Here is a 19,886-nt window from a genome sequence, read left to right as displayed (position 1 = left end):
TCTTTTCTTCTTGCAGCCTGTGTTTTTCATCTCATAGTTACTTGTCTTTGCTATCTTAAGAGCCGCAATATTCCTGGCCATGTCAACATGAATGCTGGCATCTAGCTCTCCAGAACAGCTATCCAGAGAAAGAGTGCTAGTTTGGACAACTATCCCATAATAATACATTCTTTAGCAGGCGTAGAAGAGCGAGGAAGACCCTCTCTACGCCCTGGTGGCCTTCTTGTTGCAGGCCCGGATCAGTCCAGAGCGGCGCTGCCCCTGCCCCTACAAGCGAGGGTTTGAACACTCCTTTGATTCTACCTGCGACTTCGCCTATTATTCAGGCAATATTTCTGTGTCTATAGGCACGCGTCCTATCTTATTGCCCTCTGTCCTTTAATACCACTAAGGGAACTATCTTGTTTAGGGCGGCCACACCAGCGTGCTGCTCCATCTATGTGTTGTAGAGATGGAGATCTTCTGTCGCAACCTCCCAGAGCAGGTTCAAGAGAAACACCTGATAAAGGAGCTCAAACCCATCTTAGAGCATTTCCAAATTCATGTCTTCGACTTCCAAAAGGTGGGCCGGAAAAATGGTAGAATCACTGTTACTGATGTTAGGAAAGGTCAGCGCTTCCTCGACACATATGAATCACGCATGAAACCCGTCCGAGGGCCTGGCAGGCCATCTCGCCCCCCGGCTACTCTAAAGCTATATGGGATGCCTGTTTATGTGAGCAAGAGCACCAACATACCCCATAAACAACTTCTACAATCGCTTTGTGAGGAGGAAGAGGAGCGACTGAACGCGCGCTTTGCTCCCGCTCCAAGATCGATTGCAGGGAAGATTGACCGAGTCAGGCATTTTAAGGTCACTATGATGTCCTGTGGGTCGTGGGACTACCGTGCAAATCAGCCAGTCTTCGTTGAATACTTTCGATTTCCATGCCCAGGAGTCATCCACATTGGGAAGACTGCATTCGAAGCTCTCTTTACAGATATTCGGTCCATGGTAAAAACCAGCTTGGAAATACCCTACTGGAATGTAGCTGACGATATTTACGTGGGGGCTTATGCGAAGCCATCTGTTACGATCACCACAGAGGTCGCCCCAAGGTTCTATATCTCTGATCCAATAGAGCAAATGAAAGTGCAAATGGCAGCATTGCTCCAAACAAAAGGGCGGCCTCCACCACCAAAGAGGAGAGTCGGGTATATAACGTCCGGCCATGAAAAGATTTCCGCGAGATGTTTTACATATAGGTTCGCCCTCCAGGACCCTCGAGATACTGGTGTGGTGCGCAACTTAGCCCATGACCGAAACGTTCCCAAGATGAGCACATGGAATGATATGTGCGTTTATCCTCGACGGCCCTACAAACTTCTAGACAGGGAATTTGGAGCCTATCTGGTGCGTATGCCATTTGACTACCGTGTCAAATTCCAGCTGCTGAAACTCGTATGGAATGGAGAGCTTTCGCTGGACCAAGCCTCGCTACTTCTCCCAGCCGTCCACCGGCTACATCAACAGCATTCCCCTGACATTGTTGCTCAGGCACTTATGCGGATAGACGGAAATTCAGTTTACCCGTCACCTGGTGTATTGGCCTCTGATGCTGGTATTGAAGCACTTACCGAGACCTTGGAGGATAGTCTAGATACCATCTTAAAAGCAAGAACTGAATGGGACATCAGTCTTATGCACGAGAAAAATGTTTTGGTGCATCGGGCAACGGTTACTCCTGCCGGAATCTACCTTTCCGGACCATACGCAGAAACGAAGAACCGAATTTTACGCAAATATTTAGACAACATTGACTACTTCATTCGTGTCGAGTTTCTTGATGAGACAGGCGACCCTGTATTCTTCGATCCAAGTGCAAACCTGGAACAAATTTTTCATCAAAGATTTGCTGGAGTTATGAAGCGAGGTATTGAAATTGCAGGCCGTGAGTTCGAATTTCTTGGGTTTTCTCACTCTTCCCTGCGGGCCCAAACCTGCTGGTTTGCTGCCCCTTTCACTACAGCAAACGGTGACTATCTCAATGCTAGGACAATCATCGGCAATATCGGCTACTTTGACCATATACGATCTCCTTCCAAGCAAGCAGCTAGGATTGGCCAAGCATTCTCTGATACTCTTACCTCCATATCTGTCTCTAAGGAGGTAGTCTGGATGAGAGCACCAGACGTTAAAAGAAATGACCGTATCTTCAGTGATGGGGTCGGAGTTATATCTTGCGATCTAATGCACAGGATCTGGAATGAATATGCGCTCCGGGAGAGGGTGAAACCGACAGTTTTCCAGATCCGAATTGCTGGTTAGTCAACTATCTTACACACCCCACGAAACCAAATTCCTCTTACATACGGCATATATGTCTCTCTTGGCAATTTAGTGTAATGTGTGCTAACTTTTATATATATTCAAGGAGCCAAAGGGATGGTTTCTCTGGATACCAGGAGAAAAGGCGAATTCTTGATGCTTCGAGAGTCAATGGTCAAGTTTCCCACGGATGATCTATACAACATTGAGATCTGTGGGGCCGGAATCAGAGCATTACCATTTTACTTGAACAACCAGATTATAAAAATTCTGGAAGACTTAGGGGTTCCATTTGAAGCTTTCCACCAATTACAACGGGACGAGATAAACTTTCTTTATTCGACCTTCAGTTCCACAGAACGAGCTGCCAAATTCCTCGAGGACTCACCCGTACCCAGATCCCTTCGGCTACCGTGGTTGTTCTTAGTTCTCAAGGGATTGGGAATACGGTATACCCAGGACCCTTTCCTGAAGCGAGTAATGGAGCTCACTACATTGTTAAGGCTTCGTGACCTAAAATATCGTGCAAGAATCCGCGTTCCCAATGCCGTCACACTCTACGGAATTATGGATGAAACTGGCTATTTAAAGGAAAACGAAATTTATTGCGTTTATCTAGGGGAAAACGGTCGACGTGAGATTCTCGTTCGTGATAATGTTGTTATCACACGGTCACCAGCTCTACATCCAGGGGATATCCAGGTTGTCAATGCAGTAGACGTCCCAGCAAACTCGCCTCTTCGCAAGCTACATAATTGTGTTGCCTTCAGTCAACACGGTGATCGTGATCTTCCAAGTATGCTAAGCGGTGGAGATCTTGATGGCGATCTCTACAATATTATCTATGATACCCGGCTAGTTCCTCGAAAGACTATTCCACCTGCCGACTATCCTCGAGTTGAAGCCAAAGAGCTAGATAGGAAGGTCGAAACTGAAGATATCATTGACTTCTTTGTTACTTTTATGCAGCAGGACCAATTAGGCCGCATTGCAACTACACACCAAACAATTGCGGACCAGTCGGAGTTCGGCACTTTGGACCAAGCATGCTTGAAACTCGCTCATTTACATTCCGTTGCGGTAGATTACTCAAAGAGCGGGATAGCGGTACGTTTATTGTCCGACTCTTCTCCCATTATTAACAGTAATTCTCATACATTTACAGGTCAATGTCTTGAGTATCCCCAGAGCCCCGCGAGTCCGGCCAGATTTCATGGCCCCGAGTCCCAGATTCCGTGTTGCAGATAGCATTGAAAGTATTATCGGTGAAAAAAAATCAACCATGCAGGATGATGACGACGATGACGAAGACGACAGTGACCATAGGAAAATTCGATACTACAAGAGTAATAATGTTCTAGGCCGACTCTATCGTTCTATCGACGAGCGAAGCTTCCTTTGTCAGCTACGGGATGCAGGAGCTGTTGATATCAATACCAATACAAACGTTCTTCGCTCGATCTGGAACTATGTGCTGTCAGAGGTGGATGGCTTTCTCTGGACTCATCTCACGGGGATATTTCATGATATCAAGGATATGTATGAGCCACCATTCATCTCGTTCTCTCGTGATATGTTTATGGATATTTATCAGGCTGACGCGCTGGGAATTATTAGTTATGAGGATGAGCTTCGCGAATTAATGCGTAAATACTCAGCCACGCCCTTGAAGAATTCTATCTCGGAATATGAACTGTTTGTCGGTACTATTCTTGGCCACGGGCATAAGCAACGTCGGAGAGACAAGGATAATGCAAAAGAAATGCGGGATGGTGAGTGAAATGGACCCCCATGAGGTTATTAACAATGAGAAGAAGGAAAAAGAGTCATATACCCTAACATTTTATCACATTTTGTTATAGAATACAACCGACTCGTCGAGTTCACTATTTCTATTATCAGAGGCACGGAATCAGGGGGAACAGAAGCCCTCGAGCGCTCGATTGCCTGTTTTTGTGTGGCCATAGACGGAAAAAGCTCCGGACAGAAGCCAGGTGTTAGAAGCACGCATGCACACCAAGACAAACTCCTCAGCTTCCCTTGGATAGCTGCAATGACTTGCCTTGACGAAGTCGACAAGCTGCAGAGATATGCCCCTATTTAAATCACTTCTCAGTGCTGGCCACGCCAGTCTATTACACTCCCCCAACATTCCTTTATTTATTTTGTTTCTACTTTTTTTTTCTTTTCTTCAATTCCCTGACACTACATTTTTTTATTAACGGCCACATGGACGAACAGGACGGAATGGAATAGGCAATTTGGAAGAAGGTCTAGGGTAACTAAACTAGGAGAAATACTCGCTATGGCTCCACTCGCCAGGCTTTAATTTCCTCTATCCAATAATTTAATTCACTGCATTATTATTATGTGCCCCTGGCAAGCAAGCTTGCTCCCTCTAGGCTTTTCTTTGGCGCATGTCAATTTGTATCTCGATAGAGCGTGACGTCATAGCATGGAGTTATTAGCCTGTTGCAAACAGTGCAAACACAGAAGCCGTGGTTAAGTCAAGACTCAAAACCTCCTGGTCCAACCTACGATCGACAAAGCAGCCGTGTTCCTCCGCCTGGGTCTTTAGCTCTCTGTTCTGGTCTCTGTTCTGGCGGGGCGGCAAATGATGAATGAGGCTTGGTCCTCATCGACGTCGCCATCATGGAGAGCTCGACCGATGTTGTTTTGGAGGAGATAACATGGCGGTCTCCCCAACACGTCCAGTTAATGGGCGGCTTCCTCCACTCCAATAATAGTGAGATCGCGCATGCTATTACTTTGCTCTACTGTCAAATTGAATCACAACTAATAGCATGCTTCTGGTATCGTAGTTTTGTTCTACTTTGCAGAATCGCCTTTCTTCGATTCTACCTCGAATAATGCGACTTTGACATTGCAAGCGATGCACAATGAGAATTTTCGTCAATTCATCGAGACTCGGGAAGCATTTGAAGGGAGGTTAAAGAATATGCAAGGCCTGGAATTTGTAGTAGCTCAGGATCCTATACAGGAAGCTGCTGCTGCTGTAGCGGCTGGAAGTGCTCCGCAAGAACCATCGAACATATGGGTTATCAGGAAGCAAAATAGGCGCCGGCAGCCGGGTATGCAGGAGGAGGTCCAGATACTGGCTACCTACTTTGTTGTAGGAGATTCTGTTTATATGGCACCGTCATTGATGAGTGTGGTCGGACGCCGAATGGTAATACCCCCACCCGCACCAGCGACAACCGGCCATTTTACTAACTAACGTTACGCTTAGCTATCTACTGTCACGTCTCTCACCAAGGTACTCCCTGTCGCATCGAAACAGCTGCTTTTTACGCCATCTCACGGCCATACGTACACTCCCCCAATTCAGAAGCATACAGAGGCAAGCCAAACGACTGCCACTCAATCCGCACAAGCTGGAAAAGAAGCCACTCCTGTACCCGGTACCCAAAATACAACACCTGGCGCAGTGTCGCCGCCTTCCAAGCTAGGCGCAGCGGCAAGTCAGGATATGAGAACTCTTGCAGATGCACTCAATCTCCTCTCCCGTTACGGTGACGAGTATATGGATGAGATGCCTTTGGTCGGTGAACCAGGGTCCTTCATCATCTCAAAGAACGCCGCAAATACATTGGCAGTTCCCGGTACTGAGAACCCTTCTGGCAGTGTCGGAGCGACCAAGTCCATTGTGCGATCACCATCGGGGACTCCAGTGCCAAAACCGGGAGGACCAGATACACCTAGTGCCTCACCTGCACTTGGAGGTGTGACTGACTCCAATCAACCTTCAATGGGGAAAGGTAAAAAGAGGGCTATCACCAGCACGATGTGAAGCACTTTAAAGCTCCGCCCCTCTAGCAGAGGAATCCTTACAGCTCTCAATAGCCAAAATAGCGGAGCCAAAAGTTACTTTCCTAGCTCTGGGTTTATACTCGCTCACCTGCAGCCCACTGGGGACCTACCTCTCTTGCAATGACTCTTGAGAATCCGAGATAAAGCAAACACCCTGTTATAGTTAACCGCCTGCATACTGGTGAATACGATGCCGTTGCAACGCCGTCATAAGTGACACGCTTAAAACCATATTATAGACAGAAATGAGATTCTTTGATCGACTCCTTGTGGTGGCCCTCGACGTAACTAAGCATATTACTAACCGTCTATGGAGTACTTTAACTATGTGAGGCAGCCCTACCATGCTGGGCCCTCAACTTTCCTATCAAAACCACGCCACCGTCAAGATGTCTGCGGCTTCGAACCAACCACGCCCTGTCGTCTGTGTCTTGTATGTATATATATCCCCCCCTATATTCTCCTGTTCCTACACCCACGCTACGTATTTAGCTGTAGGAACCCCGCTGACTGACGTAATAGCTGCGGTTCTGCTGCTGGGAAGTCCCCCGCCCACATCGAGGCAGCCCGCTCCCTCGCCCAGCTGTTCCACAGGGAAGGAGTCAAACTCGTCTATGGAGGAGGCACGGCTGGTCTTATGGGAGAAGTTGCTCGGACCTTGGTCTCACTTTCAGGGCCCGAATCAGTTCATGGCATTATCCCGTCGGCTCTCGTAAAGATTGAGAATGGCCACCAGACCCCACTGGCTTCTACCGACAAGCGTGCTGGCAAGTTGCCAGAGAGGACTGAATCTACGAATGTCAATACTGCAGAGTGTGGAGGAAAGAGCAGCTTTGTAAATCCGGAATATGGTATGACTACCATCGTACCGGACATGCATACCCGCAAGCGTATGATGGCCGGCGAAGTTATCTCTGGTGGTCCGGGAAGCGGGTTCCTGGTTTTGCCCGGAGGATTCGGCACGATCGAGGAGGCCATGGAGATGACTACATGGAATCAGCTGGGCATCCACGACAAGGGGATAGTTCTCCTGAACATCGATAACTACTGGGATGGTGTTCTTGCGTGGGTTGACAAGAGCGTCGAGCAGGGTTTTGTGAGCACTGTGAACAAGGAGATACTGGTGGAATGTAAGAATGTAGAGCATGCTCTTGATGCGCTGAGGAACTACAAACTAAGCCAGGGCCGTTTCGGGCTAACCTGGGAGGTGGAATTCGGAAAGGATAACTAAATGTTACATGATCTCGGATCTGGCATGGTTCCATCTGGATGAGTTAACTACTAAATATTTCATTGATAGACTAGAATTGTTTGGCAGGCAACGTTTCAGCATTGAGAGAATTTGTCACGGAGGTTCATTGTGAGATGAATAAGCGCTTCAAATAAAAAGCAGAGGAGTATCTCCTGTTCTTGAACATAACTATGTCTATGGGATCATTATCATCACGAATCCACCTCCATTTCCTCTGACGGCTTGGTCTCGCCCGATGCCGTCTCTTCATTTGCACTCTCAAGGAAGGCCGTCACGTCTGGTCCATCGTATAGCTTAAAGGTATCAATCTTTCCGTTGGTGGCCGCACTTGGGACACCAGTAACACCCACAGTTGTGTTGTCGATTGTCAATTCTCGGTCCTGTGACAAGCTCTCCTTCAGAGCCTTCAGCGCATGGTTGATCAAAGCCTCACGGCCACAGTCGGCAAACGAATCCAAGTTCCGCTCTAGGTATGTTCTAGCCATTTGGCTTCTAGCTCCAATTGCGCAGGCAACCATCTCCTGCGTCATGCCGGAGGGCTGGAATTCGAAGAGGTGAGGCCCGGCTTCATCCACGCCTGCAATCAGTAAACCGACGCCATATGGTCTCTTTCCATAAACCTGTGTGTTTGTTTGGGCACGGTCTCCGATTCGGCTGACGATACGTTCTACTTGGAGAGGGCGGCCGTATGTCATCTTCGAAGCTAGGGATTGTTGTTTCATAAAGTTCGATAGCACACGGGCGTCAGAAGCGAGACCAGCGATCGCAATTCCCATGTGGGAATCAACTGCGATGACCTTCTTTTGGTATGACGACAGTTCCTCCGCATTTCGCTATTTGGCATTGTACTGTTAGATATGACCGGCCTAATCTAGTGGGTGGATGGCTGCTATCCCACCTTGAGAGCGGCCAGGACAGCGTGTGTCTTGCTGACTATGCCGACTACCACCGAGCCTTGCTTGACAGCCTCCTGTGCATATTCAACCTGAAATATCCGGCCTTGGGGCGAGCTATTCTGGTTATTAGCAACCATATCTCAGTCTCTAGATACTACAGGCGGTGCCAACTCACAAAGTAACGGAGTCGTTGTCATAGTTGTTTCTAAACATGGCTGCGGTGGCGTAGCAATGACAGTAAGAGGACGAGTATCGACGAGCAAGCCGCTGCGGAGGGAAGAAGGAGGTATTGCCTGTGGAAGACCTGCTGGTGTGTTTATGATGGGCCTTCGTTCTCTTCCGCTGCGTCAAGGCAGAAGAGACGCGGTAGCTCTCAGCCCTTTTAGGGTTAGCGCCAGAGCTTCGGACAGTTGGGCTGCTTATGTAAGAATTTGCATCGTCATTCGCAAGTTCAAGCCGCAGGAAGCAGCAGGAAGACGCAGGTAAAGCAGGACGACGAGAGCAGAGGAAGATCGAACGCAAGACAGCAGTATATCAGCTTATTGTCGAGCTCTATTTTGCCAGTTTGTTTTTGATGCGACGGTGATACGACTGCCTGGTCCGCATTTGACGTCTGTACTCTGCCATCGAAACAGGCGCCAGCCTCTCCGTCAGATCGATCTATCTCTCTGCCTGTCACGATGCCGGGCCTCAAGACTATCATCGCTCTCTCCTTTGTAAGCTCGCAGAAGAAATTTCACCTACTTTGTTTGGTCATCGGGGCCCCGCTAACCACCTCTTATAGGTTCTTGCTATCGGCTTCCTGCTGGTTATTCTCTCCGCGGCCCTATGGCACAACTACCTACCACTCCTCGTTGTTGCAACATATGTCATTGCACCAATACCGAACTGGATATGCAGCCGATGCGCAAGCTCGGATGATTTCATGGAGAGCTCCAACAGCGGGGCGGTGGACTTTGGGCGGTGGTTCACTGGTTTCCTGGTAGTGATGGGAATCGGTATGTGCGGCTTCTATTATATCCCAAACGAGCGTGTATATCATACGCAATTTATAAGTCACTTGTTCTTGTTCATATGCTAATTAATATCCTACTGGTACTAGCTCTCCCTGCGGTATTGGCTCACAGCGGCTCAATCCAGGTCCCGGCGATGATCATGTCAATTCTGGGTGGCCTATTAATATATGGAACCATCATCAGCTTTTCGATGTTCTTCCAGGAAACGGAAGAATTCTAGTTTCTCAAATGTTATTTCTTGGCCTTTCTTGCCTACGGATTGTTTCCCCTCAGCATAGATTAATAACCTCGGTCGGAGGCTGTATATACATGTCTCTTCAGACAGGTAAAATTCCAGCTTCGATCGAATACTCTCTATTCCCCGAGCCTATCCCCTCGGAATTTAGACCCGGAATCCTTCTTTATACCCTCCCAGGGCTGAAAGTTCATCTCTTTGTTTGCTTATGATCACATTCGGCGTTTTTATGTTTTGATCTGACTGTATGATAACTAGCCCTTTCCCATATACTCTTCCCATTGAGCTCTCATGGCATATTCCCCCCTTTTTATATTTACTGCTTCTAATTCTCCCCTAAGTTGGAGAGCAGACTTGCGAATATCAAGTTGCTTGGATTCATGGATCCATGGATGGTCACGTGGCCGTAACAATTTACACGCTTGAGAAGCCGCGATTAACTCCCAGTAGTTAAACTAATTAGACATTTATCTACTTCCGTCTATCCTCAATGAATATTATATTTTTACGCAGTAGTTCCATGCTCTTATATTGCATGTTATATGTTCATGCCAGTTAGATGGAGGTGTGGTCTGGCGCCATTGATGTTGACTCTGGCTCAAGCGCGTCTTTAACGGGTAGGCAGATGGGTGCTCCAGTTGTCCCCCAAGAAGGCAGATTACTGACCTGGCACCTATATAGGCGTACGATTAATTAACCCAGATCCCACCAGCCACAGTAGCTTATCCCGGAATGCGAAATTATCCTTGAGAGCCTATGTCAACCCAAATCGAATACCAATTGTCTGCTTTATTGGCCCCTCGTTGGAACTCCATAGCTCGGACTGCACAACAGTAGATTGGATCAGACACAAATTGTTGCGGACCTATCAGACAGCAGAGGATGGTTATGAAGAGTTCTCTTCTCCCCAGCAATGTCCTGTTGGCATTCTTGTCCACGTCAATGAGCATGTACCCTCCCCAGAGCTGAAGACCCAGTCGGCGCGGCAAGAAATATCAGACATCCTTATATTCGGAACCTTGTCAAGGTCTAGCCCACAAAATGAGCGTCTATCACCACCATACCCCCCTTCATCAGCAGTTGGAGGCCAATTTTCTGGGGAGCCCTCATTACAGCTAAGGGTATACGCCATTCCTCTCTGTTCAAGCATCTTCACTAAGGCCCAGTCATTATCCACTCCCCCAAGCAACGCAAAGTACAACGCTTCTGGAAACCTGGAAAATGAACCATGTGGTGAATTTCTGCAGAATATATTTCGTTCCCCAAGCCCAAAGAGGAAGCGGGTTGCAACCTTATTCGAAGCGGCTACGGAGTATCACAAAAATGTTAGGAGGAAGGGAACAGCAGCAATGTCTGATTATCTCAGAAGAGAAAAGTCTTCCACGCCTCAACTCCCTCAACTTCCCTCTAACGTGAAGATAAAGCGAGAGAATGAGAATAGCGCGGATTTTGCTTCAAGCCTGAATGATGTCAGCATCGCTAGAAGGCGTGCTGCTTCGACTACAAAAGATGTGCGTGTAGGGTCCAGGAGATCCTCACTCCATCGCCCTGGGTCATCAACTTCTCAAGCCTTAAGCACATCAAGCCGTAAAGAGCTACTCACTTCGAAAACGGACGGCTCAAGCCTCCATCTGGAGCCCGGTCAGAAACCAAAGAACCCGCACCCGGACTCCTGCGAAGACATCGCTGCTGCCAACAAAGCTTTATTGACCCGTACGATTCTCACCTGTATGCGTTTCTATGGCTTCCGTCGGACACATACTAGAAATACTCAAATCGTGCATTCTTCCACACGGGATATACCAGAATCCGACTATCCAGCTATAAAATGCGACTCTAATCTAGCCAATGATAGCCGTGCACAGAGAATCTCTGTCCCTGGGAATCTTCCTCCGTTTGACGACATAGGAAAGTTGGACACAACAAACCATATGGATGGTTTTAACGGTGGAGAACCTGCCCAGCCAGATGCTGACGGAAATGATGATACGGGGTTTAAGGAGATGTATCATGCCACCTACCGTGCTTCTACATTTGCTTTGAGGCGGTTTTTTAAACCATCCGTTCAAAACATTGGGCTGTCAGGAAGTTCAGCTTATGTCAATGATATTCCTGTCCTAGGGAAAGATAAGGCAATGACCACGATAGACTCCGTCCTAAAGCTATTCTGTGAAATGTCGGAAGGGGAATAATCAACTATATGTAATAATATATTAATGATTGATGAATACAACAGCCCGGTTCCTTGGTAACGTTTTTGCCTTCCTTCTACCGGGATCAGGATGCATTTAGCCATCACCGCCGCTAAAGAAAATACCCACTAAGTAAAGGCAGGGAGAATTAGAAGTAGGTAGAAGCATGTAATGTAATAGATGGTATGATATTATATATATACAAATAATATAAGAAATAAACAATTTTTATCATCTGCTAATGCAGATGGGCTTTCTGCCCTGTCCTGCCATGTATTCATGGTAATAATAATTATGTTTTTTGAAAAATAAAAGGGCCCCTTGTTCTTTATGTTCCTCAGACTATTAGTAAATGAAAATAAGTGACTCAAATAGAGAAGCACTGAAGGTATGGTTGCACAACTAACCTTTGGGGTATCTTTTGGGAATACTAATTAAATAGCGCCCGCAGGCCGTCGCGAGAGAACGGAAAAGCTGAGGTGCTATGGAAATAAACATTAGTTATCTCCTATCCTAGTACATAAATACCGAGATCAAGGGGTGAATACCTGATATTTATATCAGCAAAGCACCAGATGAGTCCACAAACTGAGGTGGGCCTAGTCGCCCATTTGGGCAAGCCCTTTATTTATCATATTAAGATTTTTACCTGCCGAGATAACTTGTCAGTACAAATAGGAGAGGGTAAGAGAAGGACACGAGCCATACCACCGAGCTTCATAGGGTAGAATATCCCCGGAGAATCTGCTCCAGGAACTGGAGAATGTTTTAAAAGCATATAAAGCTTTTTATATATCAGCATTTGCTGAAAGGGCGCTTTTAAAAGCAATTCCAAAAAGGTAGACTACTCTCTGGGCTTTTTATATATTGTACCTAATAATAGTACATTATTATATTTTATAAAGCCCAGCGACCCCGGCCAGTATGACTGGAGTCGAGTCTTGCGTGAAGACCAATATCTGGCCCACGCCAAAGAATGCCTATAACTTCTAAATATTGAAGTTCTTATAATGGCATTTATATATTGCCTATAAAAAGGAGGCATATAAAATTTATATTCAAGACAGCCACTAGCCAGCATGAGAGGAGTATTTGTGAACAGGATGGTGTAAGATTTGTGGAAGAAAGAGAGGGAGAAAAAGAAGGAAGGAAGAAAAATCACAAAATAGTCGAGAGAGCAGGAGGTATTTATACCTTCTCTCACGTGCAGAAAACGCGCTAGAGCTAAGCGAGGATTCACCTGGCATAAGTGACTGATTTAAACCGTCACGTTGGCCTTCCAGATAGATGTTCCAGCCAATAACAAAGGAAGGCCAGCTAGGGCATATATATCTGGAGAAACATCTAGCAGGAGGCTAATATAATGAGATAGACTGCAATACAGATTATATGCAGCTAGATAACAAGAGGTACCATTTATAGAGTATAGGAAAGTTATTAAAAGGTATATGTATTTAAAGCATGAGTACTAGTTGCAGCCAGACACCTGTATCTACCTCCAGACAAAGAACATTAATCCATTCTCAGATTGACGTCTAGTCTAAGGGGTATAATCAAACTGGGCAACTGTGTAGTATACTCATGTAGAATATGTTGTTCTCATCATTCTTTGCCGTGTAAAGTAGAGTGCCAGAAACACAGAAACAGGTATCGAAGGTTGGAGGTTGCTTCCATTACTTGAGTAGAATAGGTATTGGTATTTTCAGGCAGTCAGCTTCTACCCAGTATTTACAATCAGCTTATTGGGTGGGTATAGGCATCAACAAGTGGTGCTGAATTCTGGAAAGCAAATGGCCTCCAGCCTTCGTGGTTGATGCTTCCACCAACTCTCATCATTGACTTCGAGAAACAAAAAGTCATAAAGGGAGCTTGGGCCAACTTCATAACTATCGTAGCCACGTGATCAGGTAGTTACTTATTACAAAAGCTAGTGACGTTTTGGCTTTCAGGCGCCCGTGATGCTCTTTTGCAGGAAGCCGGCGTTGGTTGACCAAAGGCATAACCACCGCATACTCAACATTGACCCCGACAAGGGCTGGCTGTCGTTTCTAACCTGTGCATCTCCGAGACTCTTCCGAATCTGCTTGATTTGCTCAACATTTAGAACCCCGGATATCCCGCGACTGACTACACGGATACCTCCACCATGGACGACTCAGACAACCGTCTATTCCGGTTTACCAAGTGGTTTAACAATGCCAACACTCGTACATCTGGCATATATGCCTCTGGTGCATTGGTATGAACCTCTGCTTCCCGAGTTTTCCTCGACCGGCTGCCATCTATCTTATTATTCTGCTGTTCCACACGTTCTCGAGCTTCCGGAGATCCGTCAGGCTAACATGTTATTTCACCTCCCATCTAGTTCTCCATCGGCCTCTTCTTCCTTATCGACGCAGCTTCGTTCTCTCACAGCCCCAAAAATGGCTCAGAGGTGCATGTGAAGTTTGTAGACTGGATCCCTGGCATCTGCTCTGCCTTGGGGATGCTTGTCATCAACTCTATTGAAAAGTCACGCCTCAGTGCGGATAGCTTCAGCTATTCTGGGGATAGCGTGGCCTGGAAGGCGAGATTTGTGCTATTCCTGGGCTTCGCGTTGTTGGCTGGTGGACTGGCTGGGAGTGTAGTACGTTCTGCCCTCTTATCTCCGCCTGTGACCGTTGTTTTGTCGAAGGACTAACGTTTGCCTTTTAGACGGTCCTGGTTCTGAAATATGTCATCCACGGGTACCCGCTTCAGACGCTTTACTTTGGTATTGCAAACGTTGTTGCTAACGCATTGGTGATGATGAGGTGAGTTTTGTAGTTGAAGTATGAACTGTCTATGTTTTTTTCAAAGCTAATGAAGTAATGTCTTTTTCTAGCTCTGCCGTCCTGTGGATTGCGCAAAATATGGAGGATGACTATACATACACCCTTGCTCTATAAGACCGGAACCACCATTTTCGAGATCACTTTGTTCGGCTTGTTTCCATCGTTATGTTATCCATGTTTTCCTGTTTCGTATTTATTGATCCTCCTGTAGAATATGTTGAGCAATGATAATATTATAAACTACTCTCCGTGCATCAAATTTTCTGGAAAGAGCACCTCAAATTATCTATTTGACGATAGGGGTTTTTTATATGTGATAAGAATCGAGATGCTCGGACAAATGGGTATTATCATTAGATTATTTGATTCATGTCCGTTTGGCTACTTATCACGTCTGACCTCGCTTTTCTATGGTCGTGACGAGAGTTGCTATAGGTTGGCCCAGCTGACTAGATGCATGTCTAAGATTCTCCGGGTATCCATCTTGAGGCAATACACCCTCCAGGAGGACTTATAGCATTGACTTCCTGACGGCTAGAGATGCCCTCCCTGCCATACTATCCAGGCAGTCCCTGGGAAACAGGCCTTATGTGGAAAGCAAAGTATCTTCGTCTGTCGGGTATCTTGTGACGGTGTAGCTCTGGCGATTGTTTGAAAAGAGTTATTTTTTTACATCCAATGTAGTTCAAGCCTGCTTTAGATGTGCAATAATAGCGTCTATCTTATCCATATCACCGGCATCGATTTTCTCATCCGCGCCCACAATCTCGGCGGGCAAGTGTTCTCGCAGCTGATCTAGGGCGGGCTGGTAGTTTCGCACACACGAGGATATAGCGTACACCGCCTTGCGACGGACAGTAGTATCGCTGTCCTCCTTGGCCATTCGAACTAACTCTGGAATAACCTTTGCTTCCAGGGCCTAAACGATACATCAGCAACAGCTACAAAAAACAACGGATATAACGTAGGGCCAAAAGCATACCTTCTCTTGAGACTTTTCATTATTCTGTACTGCTGTTCCAACACACCATGCGGCCATTTTCCGTATCTCCGCCTCCTCATCCTTCAACGTCTCTACTAGCGGAGGCCAAAGGCCTAGGGGGTCCATATTATTCGCATTATCCAGATTCTCAACCAACTGTTCAAAATTGTCAAAGGCGATAAGCTTATTTTCCAACGTTGTTTCGGAGGATCGCACGACTTCCATTGCGGTTTTCATGAGTTCTGCGTCCGAGGGGGTGTTTGCTAGCAGGCGCTGGAGGGCTTCTGCATCAATGGGCTGTCTATGGGCTGGTTGTTCGGTTCCGTTTGGCTGGCCGTTGGCCGCAGGAGTGTTTTCGATACTCCATTTGAGGAGGTTGTTCAACGAGGGGTCCATGGCTCTGAGAGTTGGTCTTGCACTGAATATCAAGGGAGTGGCTCGTTATCGATATAAAGAATAGGCCGATAGAGGGTATAACTCGAGAGCTTCAATCGCAAAATCCTTGGACTGGTTATTTGACTTGCCCGAAAATAAAATAAAATAAAAAAATAAAAAGTTGTTTGCCGTGAACAAGCAACTTCATGAAGCGCCCGCAATATTCGATAAGCTTCGATCGGTCCACTTTAGATCTCTGATTACATAAGCAATATTCTTATCAAAAGTGCTGGCTTTTCGTCCGGTTAGACGAATAGAAAAAGGGAGAGAGGAGACGGGTAGATGAAGCTGCTGCGGTATCATGGCTGCGTTTTTATAGGTTGCTTTAGGCCATGTATACGGAAGAAAAAGATGAACGTATCAGGGGAAAAGATGTGAACGTGGGAGGCAATCGCACCCCCGAAACGAAGCGGCGCAAGGTGATGGGATGGCTCAAGTCAAATCAAATGAAAGCACGATGAAATAGTTACTAGAGAGGACCTGAACTGGCAGAGGACAAATTGAGGTAGCAGCAGGTCTTTCATGGCCGTTTGATAACGACCAAGCGGGACGAGTTTCTGTATGGACGAGGATCAGAAGGACGCTTGGGGAAGACTTTGCAGATCAAAGATCAGATAAACCCTTCCGTTCACCCCCATCCCTGCGAACATGTCCGTGCTTCGAGTGAACTGTTGGGCAAGGCTGCTCGTAAAAACGAGACTCCTTGCCCCCGACTCCGGAACGCCGGGTAGCATGGGCAGAGTGAATGTGTATACGCCAGCAGCAGCGAACTGCCAGGTGGGAAGTGCTGCCGGCGCCTTCAAGCATTGGATGCAGTCCTTAAGGAGTCCATTTCTCCGCTCGTCGGCTGAAGGGTGTTGACGCGAGAAGCCAACGCATCGTCTTCCCCTTCGACTGTACTCCGTAACTACTCCGGGCCTCTTCTTCTTCTGAGATAACTAGTTATCTTCTCGTTCGTCATGTTGATATCGTTGAGCCCCTTTTGCAGGCCAACTTCACGTGACCTGGACTTTTCCTAAGTACTCCATAACTCAAGGGGCAGAGATGAAGCAGGCGATGAAGGCAAAGAGATCAAGCTGCTGAGATGTTGGGGGCTTGGGATGACGCTGGGTCGAGTAGTAATTATTATTACGTAGCCCCCCTACGCAACTGACTATTGAGCAGGCTTGTGGTTTAGTGAGGTAGCGGTGGGCGAGCAGAGAGAGACGGAGACGGGAGAGACAGGCTAGGCAGCATCATTCTCCAGGGCCGTGAAGCGCTTGGGAGCAAGCGTCCCCCGAAGGCAGCGACATTTCCCTCCATCTTCAGAGCGCCAGCAGCCGGTAGTTAATGAATTAATGCATCTACCTGGCACAGCGCCATGGCATCAGCGGCCGGAGTGCACGATGCGGCAGGCCATGTACATTGGCCATCGTAGCAGCAGTAGAGCGAGGCAGCCATATTCCTGCCACGCATGACGACGGCTAGGCAGCAGCAGGTCTATAATAAGATCTCTCGACTTCAAGCATTATCATCACCATCACCATCATCATCCTCATCTACCAGCATCGACTTCAACTCTGCTGCAGGTAACGGTGAAGGACGAGGCTGCCGCCCCCCGAACGAGCCAACCAGGAGGTCTGCTGGCTTCCCACACTAAAACCTCACTAAGCCCGCTTCGCCCTGCGCTCCACCAAACCGGCCTGCGTCCTCCTTCTTCCTCTCCTTCTTCCACCACCGTCTCTCTTCTTCTCCCTCAGTCAATCTCAACAACACCATCCATCTCCCACGCCCATCAACCCGCCATCTCCCTGCTTCCGCGTGCAGGCCGCTTCGCTTCTGTCGCCGACTCTACGCTCGTCTCTTTCTCTTGTCGCCTTTCCTTTTTTATTAACTTGTACTATCAGCCACCATGGAGGGTATGTTGCGAAACCAAATCCCCCCCCAAAAGCTCTGGCCCTCCCCCCCCTACCCGCGAGACACCGTCCAGCTCTCCCCCTTTCAGCCTTCGTCTCCGTGCTCCTTCGTCCTCCTGTGCTGCTCGCTAACTCGTCTCCCGTGTAGAGGAAGTTGCTGCCCTCGTCATTGACAATGGGTGAGTTCTGCGTCGTCCTGGCGATCCCGCCGTGCTGCCTGTTCTGAACACTTTGTGTTGTTTCGCTGTCTGTTCGCCACGCAACACCACAACAGCAAGCACAGCGCCAACATCAATATCAACCCACCCCCTCACGTCGCACTTGTTTCTCAATATTATCTGGATGGTTTTTCGATGGATAGAGGCCGCTTTGTTCCTTGACCTCTCTGGCGGAATGCTGACTCGATTCCTCCCTACAGCTCCGGAATGTGCAAGGCCGGTTTCGCCGGTGACGATGCCCCACGAGCTGTTTTCCGTAAGTTGGACCCCCCCATCCCCCTTCTCATACTTGAGAAGTCGAGAGACAATGTAGTGTCAGGAACCCCAAGCTAACTCCCGTCTGCAGCATCCATTGTCGGTCGCCCTCGTCACCATGGGTAGGTCTCCTCAAACTAGTTGTGACACCGCCTGTAGAGTGGGGGAGACCAGCTGCTAATCAAGTTGAACAGCATCATGATTGGTATGGGCCAGAAGGACTCCTATGTTGGTGATGAGGCACAGTCAAAACGTGGTATTCTAACCCTGCGATACCCCATCGAGCACGGTGTCGTCACAAACTGGGATGACATGGAGAAGATATGGCATCACACCTTCTACAACGAACTCCGTGTCGCCCCAGAGGAGCACCCAGTTCTGTTGACCGAGGCCCCCATCAACCCCAAGTCCAACCGTGAGAAGATGACCCAGATCATCTTCGAGACCTTCAACGCCCCAGCCTTCTACGTCTCCATCCAGGCTGTGCTCTCCCTCTATGCCTCTGGTCGTACCACTGGTATCGTCCTCGACTCCGGTGACGGTGTCACCCACGTTGTCCCCATCTACGAAGGTTTCGCCCTGCCACACGCCATCTCCCGAATTGACATGGCTGGCCGTGACTTGACCGACTACCTGATGAAGATCTTGGCCGAGCGTGGCTACAGCTTCTCTACCACCGCCGAACGTGAAATCGTCCGTGACATCAAGGAGAAGCTCTGCTACGTCGCCCTCGACTTCCAGGAGGAGATCCAGACTGCCGCCCAGAGCTCCAGCCTCGAGAAGTCCTACGAGCTTCCCGACGGCCAGGTCATCACCATTGGAAACGAGCGATTCCGTGCTCCTGAGGCTCTCTTCCAGCCCAGCGTCCTCGGTCTCGAGCCATGCGGTATCCACGTCACCACCTACAACGCCATCATGAAGTGTGACGTCGACGTCCGAAAGGACCTCTACGGAAACATTGTCATGGTATGTTCTCCCTCCCTTCTTCTCCTCCTTCTGCAGTAACATACTCTACAGATATGGTACTAACTTGTATGTGCAGTCTGGTGGTACCACCATGTACCCAGGTATCTCTGACCGTATGCAGAAGGAGATCACTGCTCTTGCCCCATCGTCGATGAAGGTCAAGATCATTGCTCCTCCAGAGCGTAAATACTCCGTCTGGATCGGTGGTTCTATTCTCGCCTCCCTTTCCACCTTCCAGCAGATGTGGATCTCCAAGCAGGAATACGACGAGTCCGGCCCATCCATTGTCCACAGAAAGTGCTTCTAAAGAGGTGGGTTGCCTGCCTTTTTACTACTCTTTCATTATTATTCTCGCATTGCTTGTTATTTCAACGCCTACCTTTGTCTTGCCGGTGAGATAGCAACGATAGCTGCCTGGAATCGAGCTTTGTTATGTTAATACGGACTACGTTGAATATTTTAGCTTGACGTCGGAATAATTGATAGATAGAGAAAAAGAGAAAGCGAACAGCACCAACAAAAAAAAACCCCCCACACCCCCTTTCCCCCCCGCAAAAAATCAAAGGTCACAACTCGGTGATGCATGTTCCAT

At 47.9% G+C, this 19,886-nt stretch overlaps 9 protein-coding genes across 9 annotated transcripts; 7 read left to right on the top strand and 2 right to left on the bottom strand.

Annotated features, from left to right (window-relative positions):
* Positions 1 to 451: 451 nt before the first annotated feature.
* ARB_04100 (uncharacterized protein) lies at positions 452 to 4,412 on the top strand (the record flags this gene model as incomplete). The annotated part of the gene is made up of 4 exons (XM_003017177.1): positions 452 to 2,303; positions 2,415 to 3,415; positions 3,474 to 4,080; positions 4,171 to 4,412. 4 exons carry the CDS (start codon positions 452 to 454, stop codon positions 4,410 to 4,412), a joined length of 3,702 nt encoding a protein of 1,233 aa, XP_003017223.1.
* Positions 4,413 to 4,960: 548 nt separating this feature from the next.
* ARB_04099 (uncharacterized protein) lies at positions 4,961 to 6,119 on the top strand (the record flags this gene model as incomplete). The annotated part of the gene is made up of 3 exons (XM_003017176.1): positions 4,961 to 5,054; positions 5,131 to 5,441; positions 5,559 to 6,119. The coding sequence occupies 3 exons, from the start codon at positions 4,961 to 4,963 to the stop codon at positions 6,117 to 6,119; spliced, it is 966 nt and encodes a 321-aa protein (XP_003017222.1).
* A 364-nt stretch (positions 6,120 to 6,483) lies between these two features.
* ARB_04098 (uncharacterized protein) lies at positions 6,484 to 7,370 on the top strand (the record flags this gene model as incomplete). The annotated part of the gene is made up of 2 exons (XM_003017175.1): positions 6,484 to 6,572; positions 6,662 to 7,370. 2 exons carry the CDS (start codon positions 6,484 to 6,486, stop codon positions 7,368 to 7,370), a joined length of 798 nt encoding a protein of 265 aa, XP_003017221.1.
* Positions 7,371 to 7,582: 212 nt separating this feature from the next.
* Positions 7,583 to 8,424, bottom strand: ARB_04097 (uncharacterized protein; the record flags this gene model as incomplete). The annotated part of the gene is made up of 2 exons (XM_003017174.1): positions 7,583 to 8,224; positions 8,290 to 8,424. The coding sequence occupies 2 exons, from the start codon at positions 8,422 to 8,424 to the stop codon at positions 7,583 to 7,585; spliced, it is 777 nt and encodes a 258-aa protein (XP_003017220.1).
* Positions 8,425 to 8,967: 543 nt separating this feature from the next.
* On the top strand, positions 8,968 to 9,523 carry ARB_04096 (uncharacterized protein; the record flags this gene model as incomplete). The annotated part of the gene is made up of 3 exons (XM_003017173.1): positions 8,968 to 9,003; positions 9,072 to 9,285; positions 9,390 to 9,523. 3 exons carry the CDS (start codon positions 8,968 to 8,970, stop codon positions 9,521 to 9,523), a joined length of 384 nt encoding a protein of 127 aa, XP_003017219.1.
* Positions 9,524 to 10,097: 574 nt separating this feature from the next.
* ARB_04095 (uncharacterized protein) lies at positions 10,098 to 11,730 on the top strand (the record flags this gene model as incomplete). Its single annotated transcript, XM_003017172.1, has 2 exons — positions 10,098 to 10,221; positions 10,415 to 11,730. 2 exons carry the CDS (start codon positions 10,098 to 10,100, stop codon positions 11,728 to 11,730), a joined length of 1,440 nt encoding a protein of 479 aa, XP_003017218.1.
* Positions 11,731 to 13,876: 2,146 nt separating this feature from the next.
* On the top strand, positions 13,877 to 14,657 carry ARB_04094 (uncharacterized protein; the record flags this gene model as incomplete). The annotated part of the gene is made up of 4 exons (XM_003017171.1): positions 13,877 to 13,969; positions 14,096 to 14,356; positions 14,425 to 14,522; positions 14,594 to 14,657. 4 exons carry the CDS (start codon positions 13,877 to 13,879, stop codon positions 14,655 to 14,657), a joined length of 516 nt encoding a protein of 171 aa, XP_003017217.1.
* Positions 14,658 to 15,228: 571 nt separating this feature from the next.
* Positions 15,229 to 15,921, bottom strand: ARB_04093 (uncharacterized protein; the record flags this gene model as incomplete). The annotated part of the gene is made up of 2 exons (XM_003017170.1): positions 15,229 to 15,462; positions 15,526 to 15,921. 2 exons carry the CDS (start codon positions 15,919 to 15,921, stop codon positions 15,229 to 15,231), a joined length of 630 nt encoding a protein of 209 aa, XP_003017216.1.
* Positions 15,922 to 18,526: 2,605 nt separating this feature from the next.
* On the top strand, positions 18,527 to 19,601 carry ARB_04092 (uncharacterized protein; the record flags this gene model as incomplete). The annotated part of the gene is made up of 2 exons (XM_003017169.1): positions 18,527 to 19,294; positions 19,371 to 19,601. The coding sequence occupies 2 exons, from the start codon at positions 18,527 to 18,529 to the stop codon at positions 19,599 to 19,601; spliced, it is 999 nt and encodes a 332-aa protein (XP_003017215.1).
* Positions 19,602 to 19,886: the final 285 nt, after the last annotated feature.

Source organism: Trichophyton benhamiae (genome assembly GCF_000151125.1).
Source record: "Trichophyton benhamiae CBS 112371 chromosome Unknown contig01293.0, whole genome shotgun sequence".
NCBI lineage: Eukaryota > Fungi > Ascomycota > Eurotiomycetes > Onygenales > Arthrodermataceae > Trichophyton > Trichophyton benhamiae.
This window is presented reverse-complemented; position numbering and strand designations above follow the sequence as displayed.